This window comes from Tursiops truncatus, chromosome 8 (genome assembly GCF_011762595.2).
Source record: "Tursiops truncatus isolate mTurTru1 chromosome 8, mTurTru1.mat.Y, whole genome shotgun sequence".
Lineage (NCBI taxonomy): Eukaryota > Metazoa > Chordata > Mammalia > Artiodactyla > Delphinidae > Tursiops > Tursiops truncatus.
In genome coordinates this window covers 45,306,259-45,323,995 of record NC_047041.1, presented here as the reverse complement: position 1 = coordinate 45,323,995, position 17,737 = coordinate 45,306,259, and the positions used below count along the sequence as shown (strand labels likewise).

Sequence of the window (17,737 nt, the reverse complement as noted above, 5' to 3'; positions counted from 1 at the left end):
GTAGAATTGAGACAAGTGGATATGAAGGAAACAGTTTCAAATACAAGCAAAGGCAATGAGGCAAAAAAGCACAAACCACGTGTTGGGAACAGAGGTGGTTTACTCCTGGAAGTGGGGCTAAGCTTATGGATGGTTTTTCACAAACTGTATCCTACAGAACTCCACTGTTCTATGACATGTTACTACCATATTGAAAAACAGGGGCTTCCCTGGTGGTGCAGTGGTTAAGAAGCCACCCGCCAATGCAGGGGACATGGGTTCAAGCCCTGGTCCGGGAAGATCCCACATGCCATGGAGCAACTAAGCCCGTTCACCACAGCTACTGAGCGTGCGCTCTAGAGCCCTCAAGCCACAACTACTGAGCCCGCGAGCCACAACTACTGAGCCCGCGAGCCACAACTACTGAAGCCTGCGCTCTAGAGCCCATGCTCCGCAACAAGAGAAGCCACCGCAATGAGAAGCCCACACACTGCAACAAAGAGTAGCCCCCGCTCAACAAAAGTAGAGAAAGCCCGTGTGCAGCAACGAAGACCCAACACAGCCAAAAATAAATTAATTAAATAAATTAAAAAAGCAAAAGACTTTTACTCATTCATCATTCAATCGTTTATTAAGTAAAAATTAATGGAGCCTTCATCCTGAGCCAGGCTCTGTTAGACTACAGAGGGAAACCATAGGGACTAGAAGAACAAGACAGAGTTCCCACTCATCAGAAAATCTGGACCGGGACTTCCCTGGTGGTCCAATGGTTAAGACTCCATGCTCCCAATGCAGGGGGCCCAGGTTCAATCCCTGGTCGGGGAACTAAGTTCCCAGATACCGCAACTAAGCGCGCAGGCCACAAGTAGAGAAGCCTGCGCACAGCAATGAAGAGCCCACAGAGCCGGAAGGAAGGAAGGAAGGAAGGGAGGGAGAGACGGAGGGAAGGAGGGGGGAAGGAGAAAGGGAGGGAGGGAGGGGGGAAGGAGGGAGAAAGGGAGGAAAGAAAGACTGTATAATGATTTTTAAGAAAAAAAAAAGCTCTGGACTGCTTGAGGTTGAACATGAAATGAAAATATATAGTTACAATGTAAGCTATAATTTCAATACAATTCTCTGAAAACAGAGAATGAACTCCTTATCTAGCAATGAAGGGTTTGGAAGCCTTCAGAAAAGAGCTGATGTTTAAGCTTAAAGGATGAGTAGAATTTGCCAGGAAAAAGGAGAAACCTCACGAAAAGACACGGAATTTGAATATCCAGTCCCCGTACTTAACTGCATAAAAGATTACTCCTTATAAGACAGAAAAGAAAGAATCCAATATATATGGATAAATATGAACATAAATTAAAAACGAAAGGATTTTCCAAAAATGCCTTTTAAAGTTATAGAGATTTGGAAGAAATTTTAATAACGTAAATGTAAAGAGAATATCAAAAGGTTTTTAAAGTCTATTTCAAGGCCAGCAGCTCTGCTGCTTCTCCTTGACTTAAAGGAAGAAAAAAAAATCTTTTTTCTCTTTCGTTCTTGATCATGAGATCCAGTATGCAAGTTACAGTATATCAGAGAAGTCCAGCACTGGCCTCCGGAGACTTTCTGAATTTGAACAGAGAAAATGAGAAACACACAGTTATTTCAAAATGTTTCTAATTTTTCAGTCTAGAACACTGCCCACGGTATACAGGAAATTGCCAAAGCCTGTTTTTCTTCCTAATAATTTTAGATTGCTATATGTAGGATTAGAGTAAAGCTTTCCTTTGCCTTTTTTTTGTTTTTGTTTTTTTGAACAGCTTTTTTTTTGTTTTTTTTTCTTTTTAGGTTACCATATGTACCAATGTGACAATTTAACTCTACAACTACTTTATATTTTAAGGTTTTATATAACTTTACATATTTATATTCATAGTGTACTGATTACTTATATTTCCAAATACTTAAAAATGCGTAATCTATACGTAACAAAAACAGGAATTTTTTTTAAAGTTTTAAGTGCAATACAAATACATTTATTTTGTTTTATTAAGTGCTATAAACATGATTTTTAGTGGCTCTTTTTGTTAGCTTTTTCTTTTTTTTTAAATTATAGGAGTTTGTTGTGGTTTTATTTTTTCACCATGCAAGGTTTTAAATCCCACCATCATGAGACAAAAATCTGGTTTTGCCCTTAAAACACTGACAAATATATAGACCAGACATTGTTAGCGTTCAGTAGATGTTTGTTGAATAAATGAACTGATGATGCCATAGGGAGATTGGAAGAGGAGACAAAAATCTAACCCTGGCTCCCATTTGAATCTGTAACTCTTCCTAAATTCAGTACAGGCAGCCCTCTGTATCCATGTGCTCCAAAGATTCACCTAACCATGGATCAAAAACTATTTGAAAAAAAAAATCCATAAAGTTCCAAAAAGCAAAACTTGAATTTGCTACACCAGCAACTATTTACATAGCATTTATACTATACTAGGTATTATAAGTAACCTAGAGGTGATTTAAAGTATATGGAGGATGTTTGTAGGTTATATGCAAATACTATGCCATAAGGAAACTGAGCATCCTTGGACTTTGGTATCTGGCATCGGTCCTGGAACCAATCCTCCATGGATACCAACGGATGACTAGACTAGGAAACTCTTTGTTGCCTACAAACCAAACCTATGACAAAAGACTTGGGGTTGAACAAAAGTCTTAAGATAGTTTTTTTCTTGGAAAGCCTGGATTAAACTTTTTAGCATTGATACTATCACAATTTGATTGATTCATTCACTCATTCAACAAATTTAAAAACATTTATTAAGCACTTAGAGGAACAGTAGTAATAATAATAATAACAATAGGAAATACCAATTCAGAATTTATTTTGTGCTGGCCCTGTACTATGTGCTTTGTACTGATTATCTCACTGAGTCCTTACAACAGCCTGAAATAAGCTCCGCAGAAAGTCACATAACTTGCCCAGGATCACCCAGCAACTAAATGAATTCTAAATTGAGTCCAAGCCAGTCAGACTCCAGAGTTCCACATGCTTTGCTACCCTAGGACCACATGCTGGGTGCCCAAAGATCAAAATATATGTGGATCATCCTTCCATAAGAATTACAATGTTGTAGACTCACAGACTGTAAGAGCAGGTCATCTAGGCTCTCTTTTTACAGATGAGAAATCCAGGTTAAGTGAGGTGATTTATCCAAAGTCACCCAGACAGGTTGAGAATGCCTCTCTCCCAACCCTGTGTTGTCTCTCACTCCATTTCTCTTTTCACTCACTACACGGAGCTAGAAACCTCCACTTACTGAGTGAACTCCTAGAGCCATATTATCACCACAGAAATAAGAAACCAGATGGAAAGGATTTTTAAATATGTAAATTTATCTCCTTAGAAATAATCCTCATTGATACCTTTCAAACTGGCAAATTGTTGAAGCTGCACGCGGATCTCGGCCTCGTGAAACATAAGCGCTAAGGGGAGGGATAAATTAGGAGTTTGGGATTAACATATACACGCTATTATATTTAATATATAAAATAGATAAACAACAAGGTCCTACTGTGTAGCACAGGAAACTATACTCAGTATCCTGTAATAACCTATAATGGAAAAGAATCTGAAAAAGTATAGATATATATGTATTACTGAACACTGCGCTGAACACCTGAAACTAACACAACGTTGTAAATCAACTATACTTCAAGTAAAAGAAAATCAGCACTAACATTGAGTTTAGCAGTTTATAGAGTTGGCGTTGGGTCTTCCCCCTCCCTGCCACACCCTAGGTTTCTAATTATCTTTCAGTCCCATCTTGTCTCCTGCACTGAGGCCATATAACAGGTCATTACTAAGTGATTGCATAACTGGAACAAAAGCAAGATAGAATCAAAAGGATATTTGGAGCTCAAGCGACAGCAGCCACTGATTCAACCTCCTGATCGTTAGCACAAGAAAAGGCAGGTCTGGGAAGCAATATAACACAGCGGAGCCTGCTGAAAGAGTAGGACAGACTGGGCAGAACTCACAGCCACGTTTCTTAGTGGTACAGCACTGGGTAACCCATTTAACCACTTTGAACCTCAGTCTCACATGTAATAAAGTATATTCCACACTACCTGGCACATAATATGCATTCAACAAACATAGCTATAATTATTACAATCCCATCCTAGTTCTGCCCTCTTCATTCACCCCCAGATTGCCCTCATTTACACAGTGGAGGAACCCAATGAGATGTTTGTTGCAGCTTTGCTCAAGTCTTCATCCTCTGAGTTGCAGCTCAAATTCAACCACCTCATGGGAGACCTTAGCACCTGCCGGAGTGGGAATTAATAATTCCCCCTTCCGTGCTCTCTAGCTGTAGCCTGATCCAGCCTACACCTCACTTTCTCCTGTATTTGCTTTTGTTTCGTTTCTATCCAAAGCATAAATTCCTTGAGATGAGGGATATCTGCTTTCTTTCTCACAGCCCCTGTACCTTATACAGAGTGAGCACTCGCTAAATGCGTGGGCCTTACCCTGAATGCGTTTTTAAGAACTCAGGTGCCATCCTCATAAAAAGTGTTTGAGAATTACGATTATAGAGTTGAATTGAGTTCTTAAGCAGTGAGGGTTCTGGTTTATCTGGTGGTTGTTTTGGTTTTTTTTTTTCAGGTAGCGGAGTGGGGCAAATACAAAAAAAATAGCAAATATCTAGGCTCAGCATGAGGACTCCTGCTACACAGGGCATTTCTCTTTGGCGTCAAAGTTCTCTACAGATCCTTTGTTGTTGCTGTCCTTATGGCCATCGCAGTGACAACCTTTGAGCCAGGTAGCATCCTCTCCTTTTACTACTGACAGCTCCAGGAAACAAGAGAAGTGGGTGGAGCTTGTTCAAACCCACAGTTCCACAGGTCATCTGTAGTTGGAGCTCCTGTCTGGGTAGGGGGCATTAGGCCTGAGGCTGGCTCTGGGAGTGGAGCTGGGAGAGGGCACAGGGGGCCCTTCTGTGCTTCAGTTGCTCTCTCTGAATGATGGGAATAAAATCATCTTGTTCTCCAAGATTCTACTTCCCTAAATTGGTGACACTAATTTCAGAAACCACCAGGACAAATGAGCAATGAATGTCAAAGTAGGTTGAGGTGCTCCTGAAGGATGGTGCTCCAAAGCAGAGAGAAGGCACGTTCTTTTTACATAACAGATGTAACAACAGCTAATATTTATTAAGGGCCTACTGTGTGTCAGGCCATGTGCTAAGCGTTTTATGTGTATTAATTCATTCAATTCTTCAAACATTGCTATGAAGTAGTCACCATTTTACTGAGGAGAAAACTGAGGCACAGAAAGGTCAAGCCAAAAGCTACACAACTAATAAGAGGCAGAGCCTGGAATAGTACTCACATAGTTGAATGCCACTGGCATACTCTTAATTATGTTGCTGGACTGTCTTCCTGTGGCCATCTCTTTATTTTGGTGCCTAACACAATGCTTTGCATGTAATAGGTGCTTTGGGAAGTCTCTCCCTTCTTCCCCTCCTTCTAATTCCAACCCCGCCTTCTCTATTAAGTTAGGTATTTGACTTTCAATGGTGTTTCTCCAAATGGAAGCTGGAGAGCCAAAATTTATTTTTTTCATAGTTATGATTAAAACAACGAATATGAACACATTCTGGATCATTGGGATAACCATCTGATACCAAGTACTGCCTTGTGACCTCAGTGCCTGTGTGAGCTATGCCTTGCCACCAACACTTACCACTTTACTCGTTATGCTAATAAGAAAGGAATAGCACAAATTTAATCTCTAATTATGTATCAGAGTCAAATGAAAGCCAACTATTACAATAATATAGAGTGTGAGCAGAGGAGGTGTGGTACCTGGAAGGGAGGAAAGAGATGAGAAAATCGAGTCAATACAGGGCCCTTCCCACACCATAAGAGTTGCAGAGCCACGCAGAGCTCAAATGTACTCACACCTGGGCAGTCAGTACCACAAGTTGCTAGTAGTAGTTGAGTAAACATTAGTAATTTAAATTTTACAGCTCTGGGAGGAGAATTTTATATTTAACTTATAAATTTGTTTTGGTTTTATTCCAGAGTTGTTCAAAAGCTATGACACAAGTTTATATCTCATTTTATGTTTATAGTAATGCAACGTTTTAAAAGAAAATAATTTAAGCCAGAAGTGGGTTGGTTTAAGAAAATTTTGCCCTTAAAATAGTGCCCTCGTATTTGAGAATCACCACAGAGTGACACGTGTTGGGGCTTTCCTATTTAAAATCGGTGGCAAACACAAGCACCTTGGTCTGTCATTAACACGTTGGTGTGAAACAGCCTGTTAAGTCCTCTCTTTTTGAGAGCAGACTTTGGTGGGAGACGGGCAGGCTAAAGGGCTTCACAGAAAAAAAACGCGGCCTCAGTGCATTGGGGCAAGTCATTAAGCCCTGAAAAACCTCCTCCCCTGCCTTACCTGTCAAAGAGGGGTAATCTGTACCTTCTTTGCCCGTTCTGTGGGCCGCTTGCCCACTGGGTGAGGAGGTGGCTCCACCCGCTGGTGCCCGGATAGAGAGAGCTGAGGCCTGTGGGCTCCCTACCCAGCCGGTTACTGGAAGCTGCCAAGCCCCTGCCCTGCTCCGGGCCCCAAGCACCGCACTGGGCGCTACTGCAGGGGATGCAAAGCATTGGCGGTCCTGCCACCGGATCGCGGGTTTCCGCCCCTTTGAGGCCCCCGAGAGACTGGGTGAAGGGGGAAGGAACTCGGGCATCACCTCAAAACTTTGAAAACTCTCAAAGCGCATGTGGGGTGGGAAGCGCACAGGTTTCTCTCCAACTCTTCAAACTTGCGGAGGGGCTCTTCGCGCACCAGGTGTGGCTCGCGGCCCCAGATCTCGGCTGTCGACTTTAGGGGCCCTTGGTCTTTGCGAGCAGGCGGCGGACCGCAGGCAGAGAAGGCCCCAGGCTCGCTCAGGAAGGGTTGCGCGGGTCCCCGGCCAGGGCGGGCCCTTCCCCGAGAGCCGGCGCGGGCTGGCACGGAGAGGCCGGGACAGGCGAGCTGCGCCGGGCCACCTGCGCGGGGCCGCAAGGCCGCGCGTCCTCCCGCCTGCGCGCCCGGCTCGGACCGGTTGCGGGCGGCGAGGGGCGGGGGCGCGGGCCGCGGGCCGCGGGCCGCGGGCGGGGGTCGGGGGGGGCGGGCGGGTGGCGGCCGAGCGGCTTCCCCGAGAGCGGAGGCGGGGCGGGCGGGCTCCGGAGGCGCGGGGGGCGGACCCGGCAGCCGCCGGCACTGCTTGCCCGCCCGCCCGCTAGCACTCAGTCGCGCCGCCAAGCCGGCATGGGAGCTGCGCGCGCCCTCCCGGCCCCCACACCTGTCTGAGCGGCGCGGCGAGCCGGGGTCCGGGCGGGCGACCCGGCGCGGGTGAGTGAGGGCGCCGGCCCGGCGGGGGCCGTGGAACAAAGGGCCGGTGGGCGCGAGGCGGGGGGACCGCGGGCTGCGTGGCTGGGGGGACGGCACCGGAGACCTCGCCTCGGCTACCCTCGGGGCTCGAGGGGTGCGACCGGCGGCCTGGGGGAGCTCCGCGGAGACTCAGGAGCTGCAGGGCATTTGGATCACGCAGTGTCACCCGTGGATCGGGTAGGGAAGGAAAGTTTTGCAACTACCATCTCGGATGCTGGGTGGGAGTAAAGAAAGAGCCCGCTCTAGGCACGCTGTCCTCCGGCTGGAAGATGACAACACCGGCGCCTCTTACGTGCACACACAGACACACACACACGCATACCCTCACTTTTTCTCTTGAGTTTTGCACATACGTATTCCAACAAGATCTGAACATTAATTTTTAAGTCCTGGGCATGTGATTGTGAACAAACCTTAGCAAGCAAGGAGACTGCAGCAAAGAGGCTCTTTTCTCTGGTGCCTTGGTTGATAACCCTGCGCATCCCTAGAAACTACTGTCCGTGAACTATCAACAGTTGCTGGAAGCAAATATTTCTTCCTGAGCCTGTGGACATTCATCACTAGTTAACGTTTAAAAAAACACTTTGAAAAAAGTTTCAAAAATGTTTTAAAAGAGGAGGGAGAAAAATTATTTAGATAAAGGAAAACTACCACTCCCCTCCGGAATACAAATTAGGTTTGCTTTCGAACATCTCATGAGAAAGCGGCTGATAAAAAGCCTGTTTGTTTAATTCCCTTTTGGGTGACATCCATGAGACTTCAGAAACAGCCCCTGGCCGATGGAAAGCTCCTGGTTGTTCAGGATCAGTGTTGGCTCAGGGTTGCCTTCTCTTGGCTTCTGAAACGGAACTTGAGGGGTCCCTCTGCCATCCTTAGGAGCAGGTAGGCCAATGCCAGAATCGTTTTTGACGAGGCCCTGTGGTAAGGAGTTGAATTTATGGTTTGAAGTCAGTTGTGGCCAAAAGCTGAATTCCAAATTAATATTAGGCTATTTATTGCACTTGTTTCAGAATCATACCTGTCCATAAGAGGCATTTAAAATAGACCTTATAACTGCATCTCTTAAGAAGTCTGTCAGACAGGAGTGGATTGGAGGTGGAGTGGGCAAAAGGAGCTTAGGAACTGCCACGAAAGCCACTATCTGTACTTGTGAAAGTGTTTGTGATCATATGTACACCGTCTGCATTTGAATAGATTGTTTCACTTGTATTTTTGCCACTTAAAGTCAAGAGATAACTCGTCATCCTTTCCATTGCCTGAACTGGAAAGGAAGCATTTTTCCAAGGTAACTAATATGGATCTCATTTTTGTAACAGTGACAATTTATTCAGGTGGATGGTGAATGTGGGTGCATTTTTCTGTCTGTAGTATAAGTGCCAAAGTGCCCATTAGTGGGTCTGAGAACACTTCTGGCCCCTGTCTGCAGTGTTTAAGAGTCTCAGGTTCTCCTGCACATCTTTTCTCATAGATCCCTTAGGATTTAATCCACCAGCCATTATTCATGCCTAACTCCCCTCCCCCGCCCCCAACTCCAGGGAATTCGTTTCTCATGGTCTCACCATTGACAGTTTTATACTCTGCTCTTGTTCTGCTGCCAGGTTTGTCCCAGGCTCACTAGGGTAGTTCATTTTGCCTAAAATCTGATAGAGAAGAAGTTAAACTTCGTTTGACCACAAGATTATGTTTAGGGTAGCTGGGCTTGTAAATACCCTGCATTTCTTTCCTGTACAAGACTGTAATTCTTAAACCATTATGTGATTAGGTTTGTTTCCCTTTAACAGGTTCTGTGCCTCAGGAAAATGAGAGCATGCCTGGCTGCAGAGTATTCCCAGAGCTTTGTTCATTTTTAGCTATTTGCTTTAGGAATTAGCATGGTTTCACTGTTCAGTATCTCTGGGCAGAGAGTCCATGGAAAAACCCTTGGCCATCCTTCCAGATGGTGTCCAAAACTTTTATCCTCACAAACTTCCCTGCTGTTTCTTCCTGTCATTACCGTTTATAGTGGTCACAGGAATTCAGATGTTGTACAACAGAGAACTTATATCCTGAGGATTAGATTTTCCCTGCCAGCACTTCTTTGCTATAGGAGTTAAACCATTATCCCAAACACTTGCCCTCTTGAGGAGACCTGTGTTGTTGCAGTTTTCAAGGTGTAGAACTGGCAGAGAGCCATCTCAGTGCCACGGTCTCCAAGCAGTGATTGTTGTCTGCACATCTGCTAATGTGCAATGTCCCTTCACTGTAAGGTTATTAGTGGGCTTATGAAGTGGCAGCATCTTCATAAGGTATAAATATTTTCAGACAGTGGACAGAGGGACAGCGGCTCATGTTGAGTGTTGGGACATGGAAAGTGTAACCCTCTTGTGAGTCAGATATACAGAGCTGGAAAAGGAATACTGTTTCCATATTACTAAGCATGGCGAGAAAATATTTGCTTACCTTCATTTTCCATTCTTTGTCATTTAGGTGAAGTGATGCATGAAAATACTTAGTTGGGAATTTTAAAAGATAATTATGTATCTAAGGACTCCTTATCCAGTAAAGGCTTATTCCTAGAAATAAAATGTTGTAGACCTGAATTATTTTGTCCAGATTTTTTAAAATTAATTCATTTATTTTTTAACTTTTTATTTGATATTGGAGTATAGTCGATTAACAATGTTGTGATAGTTTCAGGTGTACAGCAAAGTGATTCAGTTATACATATGCATGTATCCATTCTTTTTCAAATTCTTTTCCCATTTAGGTTGTTACATAATATTGAGCAGAGTTCCCTGTGCTATACAGTAGGTCCTTGTTGGTTAATAATAAGGATAAGATTTGGAAATGTTCACTCCTTTTTTAAGGTGTGAGTTTTCCAGACAGTTCTATAAGGATAAAATGATTCATTTAAAGGCAGGAGAGAATTAAAAATTATGTGACCCATTAGTTACTTTTCCAGTAGTGAGATTATGACTGTTTTCATCCTAGAATGTTTATGTTTAAATAAACTTATATGGGCATAGCTAAGGCTTACCAAGAGTTTATAAAAATGGAAACAATAATTGTCTCCTGGGGAATTATCCTAGTATCAGGTGAATTGGGAAATTAATGCAAAGCCACCAACCTAATTTTAAGGTGTTTTATTAATGGGGAAGGGGTCAGGGCAAGGTGTGAATGCCTTAGGAAAGGCCCTGAGTTGAAGTAGGGTGTGCTCCCCCCCCCCCAAGACTTTGCTAAGAGCTTTCTCACCTAGCCATCCTCCACTCCATTCTTGAAAGCTGCCCTCTGCTGGAGGCCTTTGTTTCCTTTGCAAACAGATAAGGGAAACCTTGCCGTCCAGACAGGCAAGAGATGAGCATGATAAATTTTCCTTTTCCTTTCCTCTTGTGCCTCCGCCTTCCACAATTCTTTGAGTAAAAGCTACTGAGCAGTAAATGACAGTGCAGACGCTGTCTATAAACAGCCTAATGCCTGACCTGGCCTTTTGTGTCCCTGGAAAATTATAAAATGAGAGAATCTTGGACCTGGAAAGACCAGAGCTAGAAGACTAAGAGATCATTGTTCATAACAATTTCTAAATCACCCTAAACACACAATCGGTAAAGGAGTGAGTAACTGATGAAGCTTGTAACTTTAATACAGTTGTCAGTTTAAACCCAGGTGGGGACCTGAGAACATACAACTTTCTCTTCCAATTTCTGATCAGGTATTTAAAAACCAAATCAATTTGGAATAATTTGACCTGCATTAATTTCTAAATCTGAATTAAAGTTTTTTTTTAAATACAGTTTTGTAGCTTTCAGAGTTAGATAGAAACTTTATTGATTTTAAATTTATTTAACTTATTTATTTCTTTTTGGCAGTGTTAGGTCTTTGCTGCTACGCGTGGGCTTTCTCTAGTTGCAGCGAGCGGGGGCTACTCTTCTTTGAGGTGTGCGGGCTTCTCATTGTGGTGGCTTCTCTTGTTGTGGATCATGGACTGCAGGCGTGCGGACTTCAGTAGTTGTGGTACACGGGCTTAGCTACTCCACGGCATGTGGAATCTTCCCGGACCACAGCTCGAACCCGTGCCCCCTGCATTGACAGGCAAATTGTTAACTACAGCACCACCAGGGAAACCCTAGAAACTTTAATGAAGATATAAAATGTTCTCAGAATAAGGTCTTACCACACAAAATAATGAATAGAGTTGAAATAATAATATAGGGAACTTGTAAGCGATGCTTCAAACTAAGAGAATTAGTGTTTTTGACGTATCTGAAAAGTTTATTTTTAAGGGATTAGAGCTTTACCCTGCCCTGTTGGTTTAGCAGTTTTACTTATAGATGGCTGGCTTCTCCTAAACTGGTTGACTGCCCAGAATTTCTGTTGTGAAGGCTCTGGATTAGATTAGATGCTATTCGTCTAGAGTCTTAATATGCTAGCCACAGTCTGCAGTAGGCTCTTTAGTGCCCTCTAACAGCATCCTGTGATCTGTAAGCGGTCCGGGAGGCCCTTGGCAGAGTCAGCCCTCATTTTGCTGAAGAACAAATTCGATTCTGTGTGTTGAGAGGCTGGAGTGAAGCTGTGGCCAGTGAGAGCCAACACGCATACCCCAGAAAAAGACTTGTTCCTGTGTCTCCACACCCACTAAGTGGTTTCTAAAAACAGTGTTTACTTTTTGAAAGGCAGACATTTTTCAAAAAGGTATGCCCTGGTGACACATTTGAAATGAGGCATGCTTCAAGGCCTTGGAAAGCATTTTTTAAACAGGGCTTTACTATACAGGGCAAGCACTGGGAAAGGTGAAATTAGAATCAATTTTGCCTGAGAGGGGGTTAATTCATTAAGACAAGGTTCCTAGATGGATGTGGGGTTTTTTTGCAATTTTAGTACATTAACAATGTTATTTATTTATTTATTTATTTTTGGTTGCATTGGGTCTCCGTTGCTGCACACGGGCTCTCTCTAGTTGCAGGGAGCGGGGGCTACCCTTCGTTACAGTGCGCAGGCTTCTCACCGCAGTGGCTTCTCTTGTTGCGGGGCGCAGGCTCTCGGCGTGCGGGCTCAGTACTTGTGGCACACGGGCTCTCGATGCAGGCTCAGTACTTGTGGCGCACGGGCTTAGCTGCTCTGCGGCATGTTGGATCTTCCCAGACCAGGGCTCGAACCCATGTCCCCTGCCTTGGCAGGCAGATTCTTAACCACTGCACCACCAGGGAAGTCCCTACTTCAGCTTATCTTAAGAAAGAACACACAGAATCCAGAGGTCCAAGCTGCCAAGTATTCCTGTTTTCAAAATATTATTCTTGGGAGAGAGAGAGGAGGAGATGAGATAGTATGATCTTATATATTATCATAAGTTGTAGATATTTTCAAGGGGCAGGAAGAACATGACAGTTAAAATATGCTCATATTATCAACTAGAACATGCCTTTTGAAATCCTAAATCTGAAATTTGTATGTTAATTGGATCCTAGGAGTACAGAGTGCAAATTACTTACGGCAGTAAAGAATTCACACTCTGTAGGACTGTGCCAATGGCACGTGTCTTTAGCTTTATCCATTCGTCCAACCGTTGACATTGTCTATTGGCTGGGGTGTCAGGGAAGAGAATGGTAGGAACGAGTCTGAAACTAGTTCAAATACACTTTTAAAAATCCATCTAGGGGGCTTCCCTGGTGGCGCAGTGGTTAAGAATCTGCCTGCCAATGCAGGAGACATGGGTTCGAGCCCTGGTCTGGGTAGATCCCACGTGCTGCGGAGCAACTAAGCCCGTGCACCATAACTACTGGGCCTACGTTCTAGAGCCCGTGCTCTGCAGCAAGAGAAGCCACCGCAATGAGAAGCCCGTGCACCATAACAAAGAGTAGCCCCCCGATCGCCGCGACTAGAGAAAGCCCGCGGGCAGCAACGAAGACGCAACGCAGCCAGAAATATATAAATAAATTTATAAGGAAAAAAAAGAGAAGCTGAAGTAAACTTGGCTTAACGCATCTGTTGCTCAGTGTTAACAGGCATTAATGTTCTCCATGTTATAGTCAAAGTGAGGAGGGGGTGGTATGTAGGGGTCCAAGATGAAGCCCTGTGGGAAATACAGGATTCCTCCTAGTACATATCACAGTTGGCAGGGATTCTGGTGTGGGGGGCATTTCGTCACCTACACAGCAACTTATACAAGCCCTAGGTATGTCCAAGGTCTGGGTCCTCGGCTAGGAGATGGGAATAATCAGAGAGAACCATCCCCTGAAGTCTCCTGAAGTGTTGTCCTCACCACACCTAACCCACCCCCAAAGTCCCCCTTAGGGAAGAGGGCTCTACCTGCGTTAGCATCCCCTCCGTCATCCATTTAGAACCTTTAGTTCTGGCAGTACCCTCAACCAGCACAAACACTTGTGTGCACATACACATGCCCCCCATGATTTCAAGGATTTAGAGAAATAATTAGATATATTTCCTCCATGCCAAAGGGCCCAGGGACCCTTCCTATTTGGAAAAATGGAGAGAAACAGTTTCAAGGAATCAGGAAGTCCCAAGGAATTAGCTTTTCCAGGACTGCATTTCTTTCTTTTCTAGCCACGCACTTGACAGAAGTGAAATCAGAAAGAGTCAAGCAAAACAGACCCCCGAGGCAGGTGGGGCAAGCACATACTGGAAAACATGATGTGTGCATATTGGGAGTGGGGCTTGGCGTGCTCAGCTGGACGAGATCAGATCAATGGGATTTTCCAGTTTTATGTAAAAGAAAGCAAAAGGCACCCAGAAGTTGCTAGCAGCTCTGTATTCTCAAAGAGGAAGCGTGAGAAGAGTGAAACAGTTTCTTCCTGACTCCCACTCCCACTATGTCCCACTAGCTTCTTAAGACCTAACCCCCCCTCCTTGTCCTTGTTTTGGGGTCCTTGATTGTGAATGAATTAACCTACCTGCTATTCAGCTTCTCTTGAACAGAAGGTTCGGAGCCAGTCTGAGCCAACTGATGCTTCAATATTTATAAGAGTACTTCCAATCATCTTTGTTGTTGTTCCTCTAGTGGGATGATTGTTCTGGGTCTTTAAACATACCTTTCAGGATAAAATCCAAACTCCTTCATCTAGTATACACAGCCCTGCATAACGTGGCTCTCGCCTGCTGCTTCCACCATGTCCTCTGTTCCACCCTTGCTGAGCTTAATGTGTTACTGAAGTGACTTGTACTGTTGCCTGTCTCCTTGCCCTTGCATAGACGGTTTTTCCCTCTTTCTAAGTGTCCCCTTCACTGTGTCTTAGCTAATTTCTGTTCAGCTTTAACACCCATCTCAAGCATCACCTCCCCCAGGATGCCTCCCGTGTTCTTCTCCCCACCACTGGATTCCACACCCCTTCTCTGAGCTACCGCATCATCCGTGCGCATCTCTGTCATTAGCACTCAGCATGCATCATTCAAAATATTTTTTCACAGATGTAGAGAACAAACGTATGAATACCAAGGGGGAGGGGGGTGGGATGAATTGGGAGATTGGGATTGACATATATACACTATTGATACTATGTATAAAATAGATAACTAATGAGAGCCTACTGTATAGCACAGGGAACTCTACTCAGTGCTCTGTGGTGACCTAAATGGGAAAGAAATCCAAAAAGGAGGGGATATATGTATATGTATAACTGATTCACTTTGCTGTACGGTAGAAACTAACACAACATTGTAAAGCAACTATACCCCAATTTAAAAAATGTATATTTTTTTGAGCCACACTAATCATTCATTCATTCACTCTTCATAAATACAAACTATCCATTCAATAAATCTTTGTTGAGTTGCTAGCATAGGCCCAAGTTCAAGGCATTTAACCTAGCTGGGAACACAGATGCACAGACCTGAAAAAGTAACCAATAGTTACTTGAAATAGGAATAGAAATAGTCACAGTGTGATACTTGATGCACTATTAGAGCTTTAGATCTTTGACAAGACCCTGGTAGTATACAACAAAATCCAAAGGATGAAGGAATATTGGGTTTGTCAGAGACCTGGTTACTCTGAAACTAAACTTATAATAGTTAAAGTTGTTCTAAATTCAAAGCAAAGCAAAACAAATAAAACAAAAAAAGTCTCATTCCCTCTTCTCAATCACTCACCATTTAAAAGCAATCAGAGTCCCAGTAAGTGTGACACTGTGGACCCATCCCTCCCTGATACCTTAGTCATTCAATAAACTGTGTAATTTAAATTTACCCTCGAGATGAGCAAGTTACTCTGAACATTTTCGAAGTACATCCTATAATGAGATTGAGAGGAAGGAAGGAAAGAAAGGCAGGGGGACCAGGAAGGTAGGAGAGGATGAAAGTATAGAATCAAGCACAAAGAAGGCTCCAAATTGTATGGATGTCAGGGCTGGTCAAGCAATTCATCTGTGAATTAATGACTCCATGCACCTGCCCTGCAGCAGGCCGCCCTTAGGGACACCTTAAACATCAAGGGGAATGAATACCCAATTTCATTTTGGGCACCTAGCCACAGGAACAAACAAGGTCAAGCCCTTGCGTTGTGAGTGAGACCCTTACCTAGGGATTCCTCTCCACACCCCCGATTAATGAGCAGGGTTCACAGTGTTAAAACAATGACAGGCATGCCCCCAGGCTGCCTCCCCAGCAAAGGAGAGCTCAGCCCCTTGCCCTCCTGACCTGCCTGTCTTTGTTCCTGCAGGGTGGTGCTCAGCATGGCGGGGACCCCAGGGCTTCTCCTCCTCTCCGTCCTCCTCTGTGCTGTTGGGCAGGTAAGCCCCTACAGCGCCCACTGGAAACCCACCTGGCCTGCCTACCGCCTCCCCGTGGTCTTACCCCAGTCCACCTTAAACTTGGCCAAGCCACACTTTGGGGCCGAAGCCAAATTGGAAGTGTCCTCCTCCTGTGGCCCCCAGTGTCATAAGGGAAGTCCACTGCCCACTTATGAAGAGGCCAAGCAGTACCTGTCCTATGAAACCCTCTATGCCAACGGCAGCCGCACCGAGACACAGGTGGGCATCTATGTCCTCAGAAGTGGTGAGGATGAGTCTTCGGGAAAGTCTCGAAGGAAGCGGCAGATTTATGGCTACGACAGCAGATTCAGCATTTTTGGGAAGGACTTCCTGCTCAACTACCCGTTCTCAACATCGGTGAAATTATCAACAGGCTGTACCGGCACCCTGGTGGCGGAGAAGCACGTCCTCACGGCTGCCCACTGCATACACGATGGGAAAACCTACGTGAAAGGAACCCAGAAACTGCGAGTGGGCTTCCTGAAGCCCAAGTTTAAAGATGGTGGTCGAAGGGCCAACGACTCGAGCTCAGCCGTGCCCGAGAAGATGAAATTTCAGTGGATCCGGGTGAAGCGCACCCATGTGCCCAAGGGTTGGATCAAGGGCAATGCCAATGACATTGGCATGGATTATGACTATGCCCTCCTGGAACTCAAAAAACCCCACAAAAGAAAGTTCATGAAGATCGGGGTAAGCCCTCCCGCCAAGCAACTGCCAGGGGGCAGAATCCACTTCTCCGGTTATGACAATGACCGACCGGGCAACTTGGTATACCGCTTCTGTGATGTCAAAGATGAGACCTATGACCTGCTGTACCAGCAGTGTGACGCCCAGCCCGGGGCCAGCGGGTCCGGGGTCTACGTGAGGATGTGGAAGAGACAGCAGCAGAAGTGGGAGCGAAAAATTATTGGCATCTTTTCCGGGCACCAGTGGGTAGACATGAACGGTTCTCCACAGGATTTCAACGTGGCTGTTAGAATCACCCCTCTCAAATATGCCCAGATTTGCTATTGGATTAAAGGAAACTACCTGGATTGTAGGGAGGGGTGACACGGTGTTCCTTTCTGGCCGTTCTTAATGGTCTTCTATTTTAGGAGAGGCCAAATTTTGTCATTGGTGTGTGTGTGTGTGTGTGTGTGTGTGTGTGTGTGTGTGTGTGTGTGTGTGAAATGTGTTATAATATCTTTTACCTAATTTTTTTAAATTGCAAGATGACTGGCTGTATTATTTGAAAACTGGTTTGTGTATCATATATCATTTAAGCAGTTTGAAGGCCTACTTTTGCATAGAAATAAACAACATACTGATGTTTGGGTCAATAGGGAAGATTTAGTGATTAAGTTAATCTTTCACCTTTTGAGAACTTTGATTTTTATTTCATCTGAACTTGTTTCCAAAGCTTATATTAAATATGTGGCATATGGGAGACATAAATTCTTACGTGTGTGTATTTTCTCCTGAGGTTCAACTTGCTTTGTTTTGTTTCTTTTAGTGCCTAATCATTCATGCTTCCAGGCAGTGTTCCCCACCACATACAACTCTTAGGAACTTTCACAGTACTTTTTAGACAGGCAGTTATAATATTTTGGATTTGGGGGCATTT

At 44.5% G+C, this 17,737-nt stretch overlaps 2 protein-coding genes across 6 annotated transcripts in view; one reads left to right on the top strand and one right to left on the bottom strand.

Annotated features, from left to right (window-relative positions):
- Nucleotides 1-17,737, bottom strand: part of ME3 (malic enzyme 3) — a 438,110-nt gene that overhangs the window by 323,419 nt on the left and 96,954 nt on the right. The window contains exon 1 of one of the 3 annotated variants that reach the window (XM_073808331.1): nucleotides 6,714-7,062. The exons of the other annotated variants lie outside the window; for them this stretch is intronic. Coding sequence (XP_073664432.1) covers nucleotides 6,714-6,743 — 30 coding nt within the window. The 5' untranslated portion in view covers nucleotides 6,744-7,062. Of the gene's footprint in view, nucleotides 1-6,713; nucleotides 7,063-17,737 lie in introns of those variants that run through there. 3 annotated transcript variants of the gene reach the window in all.
- Nucleotides 6,691-17,568, top strand: PRSS23 (serine protease 23). Of its 3 annotated transcripts, none has more exons than XM_019948772.3 (2): nucleotides 6,691-6,811; nucleotides 16,044-17,568. In XM_019948772.3, exon 2 carries the CDS (start codon nucleotides 16,057-16,059, stop codon nucleotides 17,182-17,184), a length of 1,128 nt encoding a protein of 375 aa, XP_019804331.1. In that variant the 5' UTR covers nucleotides 6,691-6,811; nucleotides 16,044-16,056; the 3' UTR covers nucleotides 17,185-17,568. The 3 variants fall into 3 exon arrangements, with proteins under 3 accessions (XP_019804331.1, XP_019804332.1, XP_019804330.1); XM_019948773.3 differs by lacking the exon at nucleotides 6,691-6,811 and adding an exon at nucleotides 7,207-7,357; XM_019948771.3 differs by lacking the exon at nucleotides 6,691-6,811 and adding an exon at nucleotides 7,551-7,573.

What these genes read in the sequence shown, in the direction of transcription:
- PRSS23 (XM_019948772.3), top strand. Translation starts at nt 16,057, where the DNA reads ATGGCGGGGACCCCAGGGCTTCTCCTCCTCTCCGTCCTCCTCTGTGCT.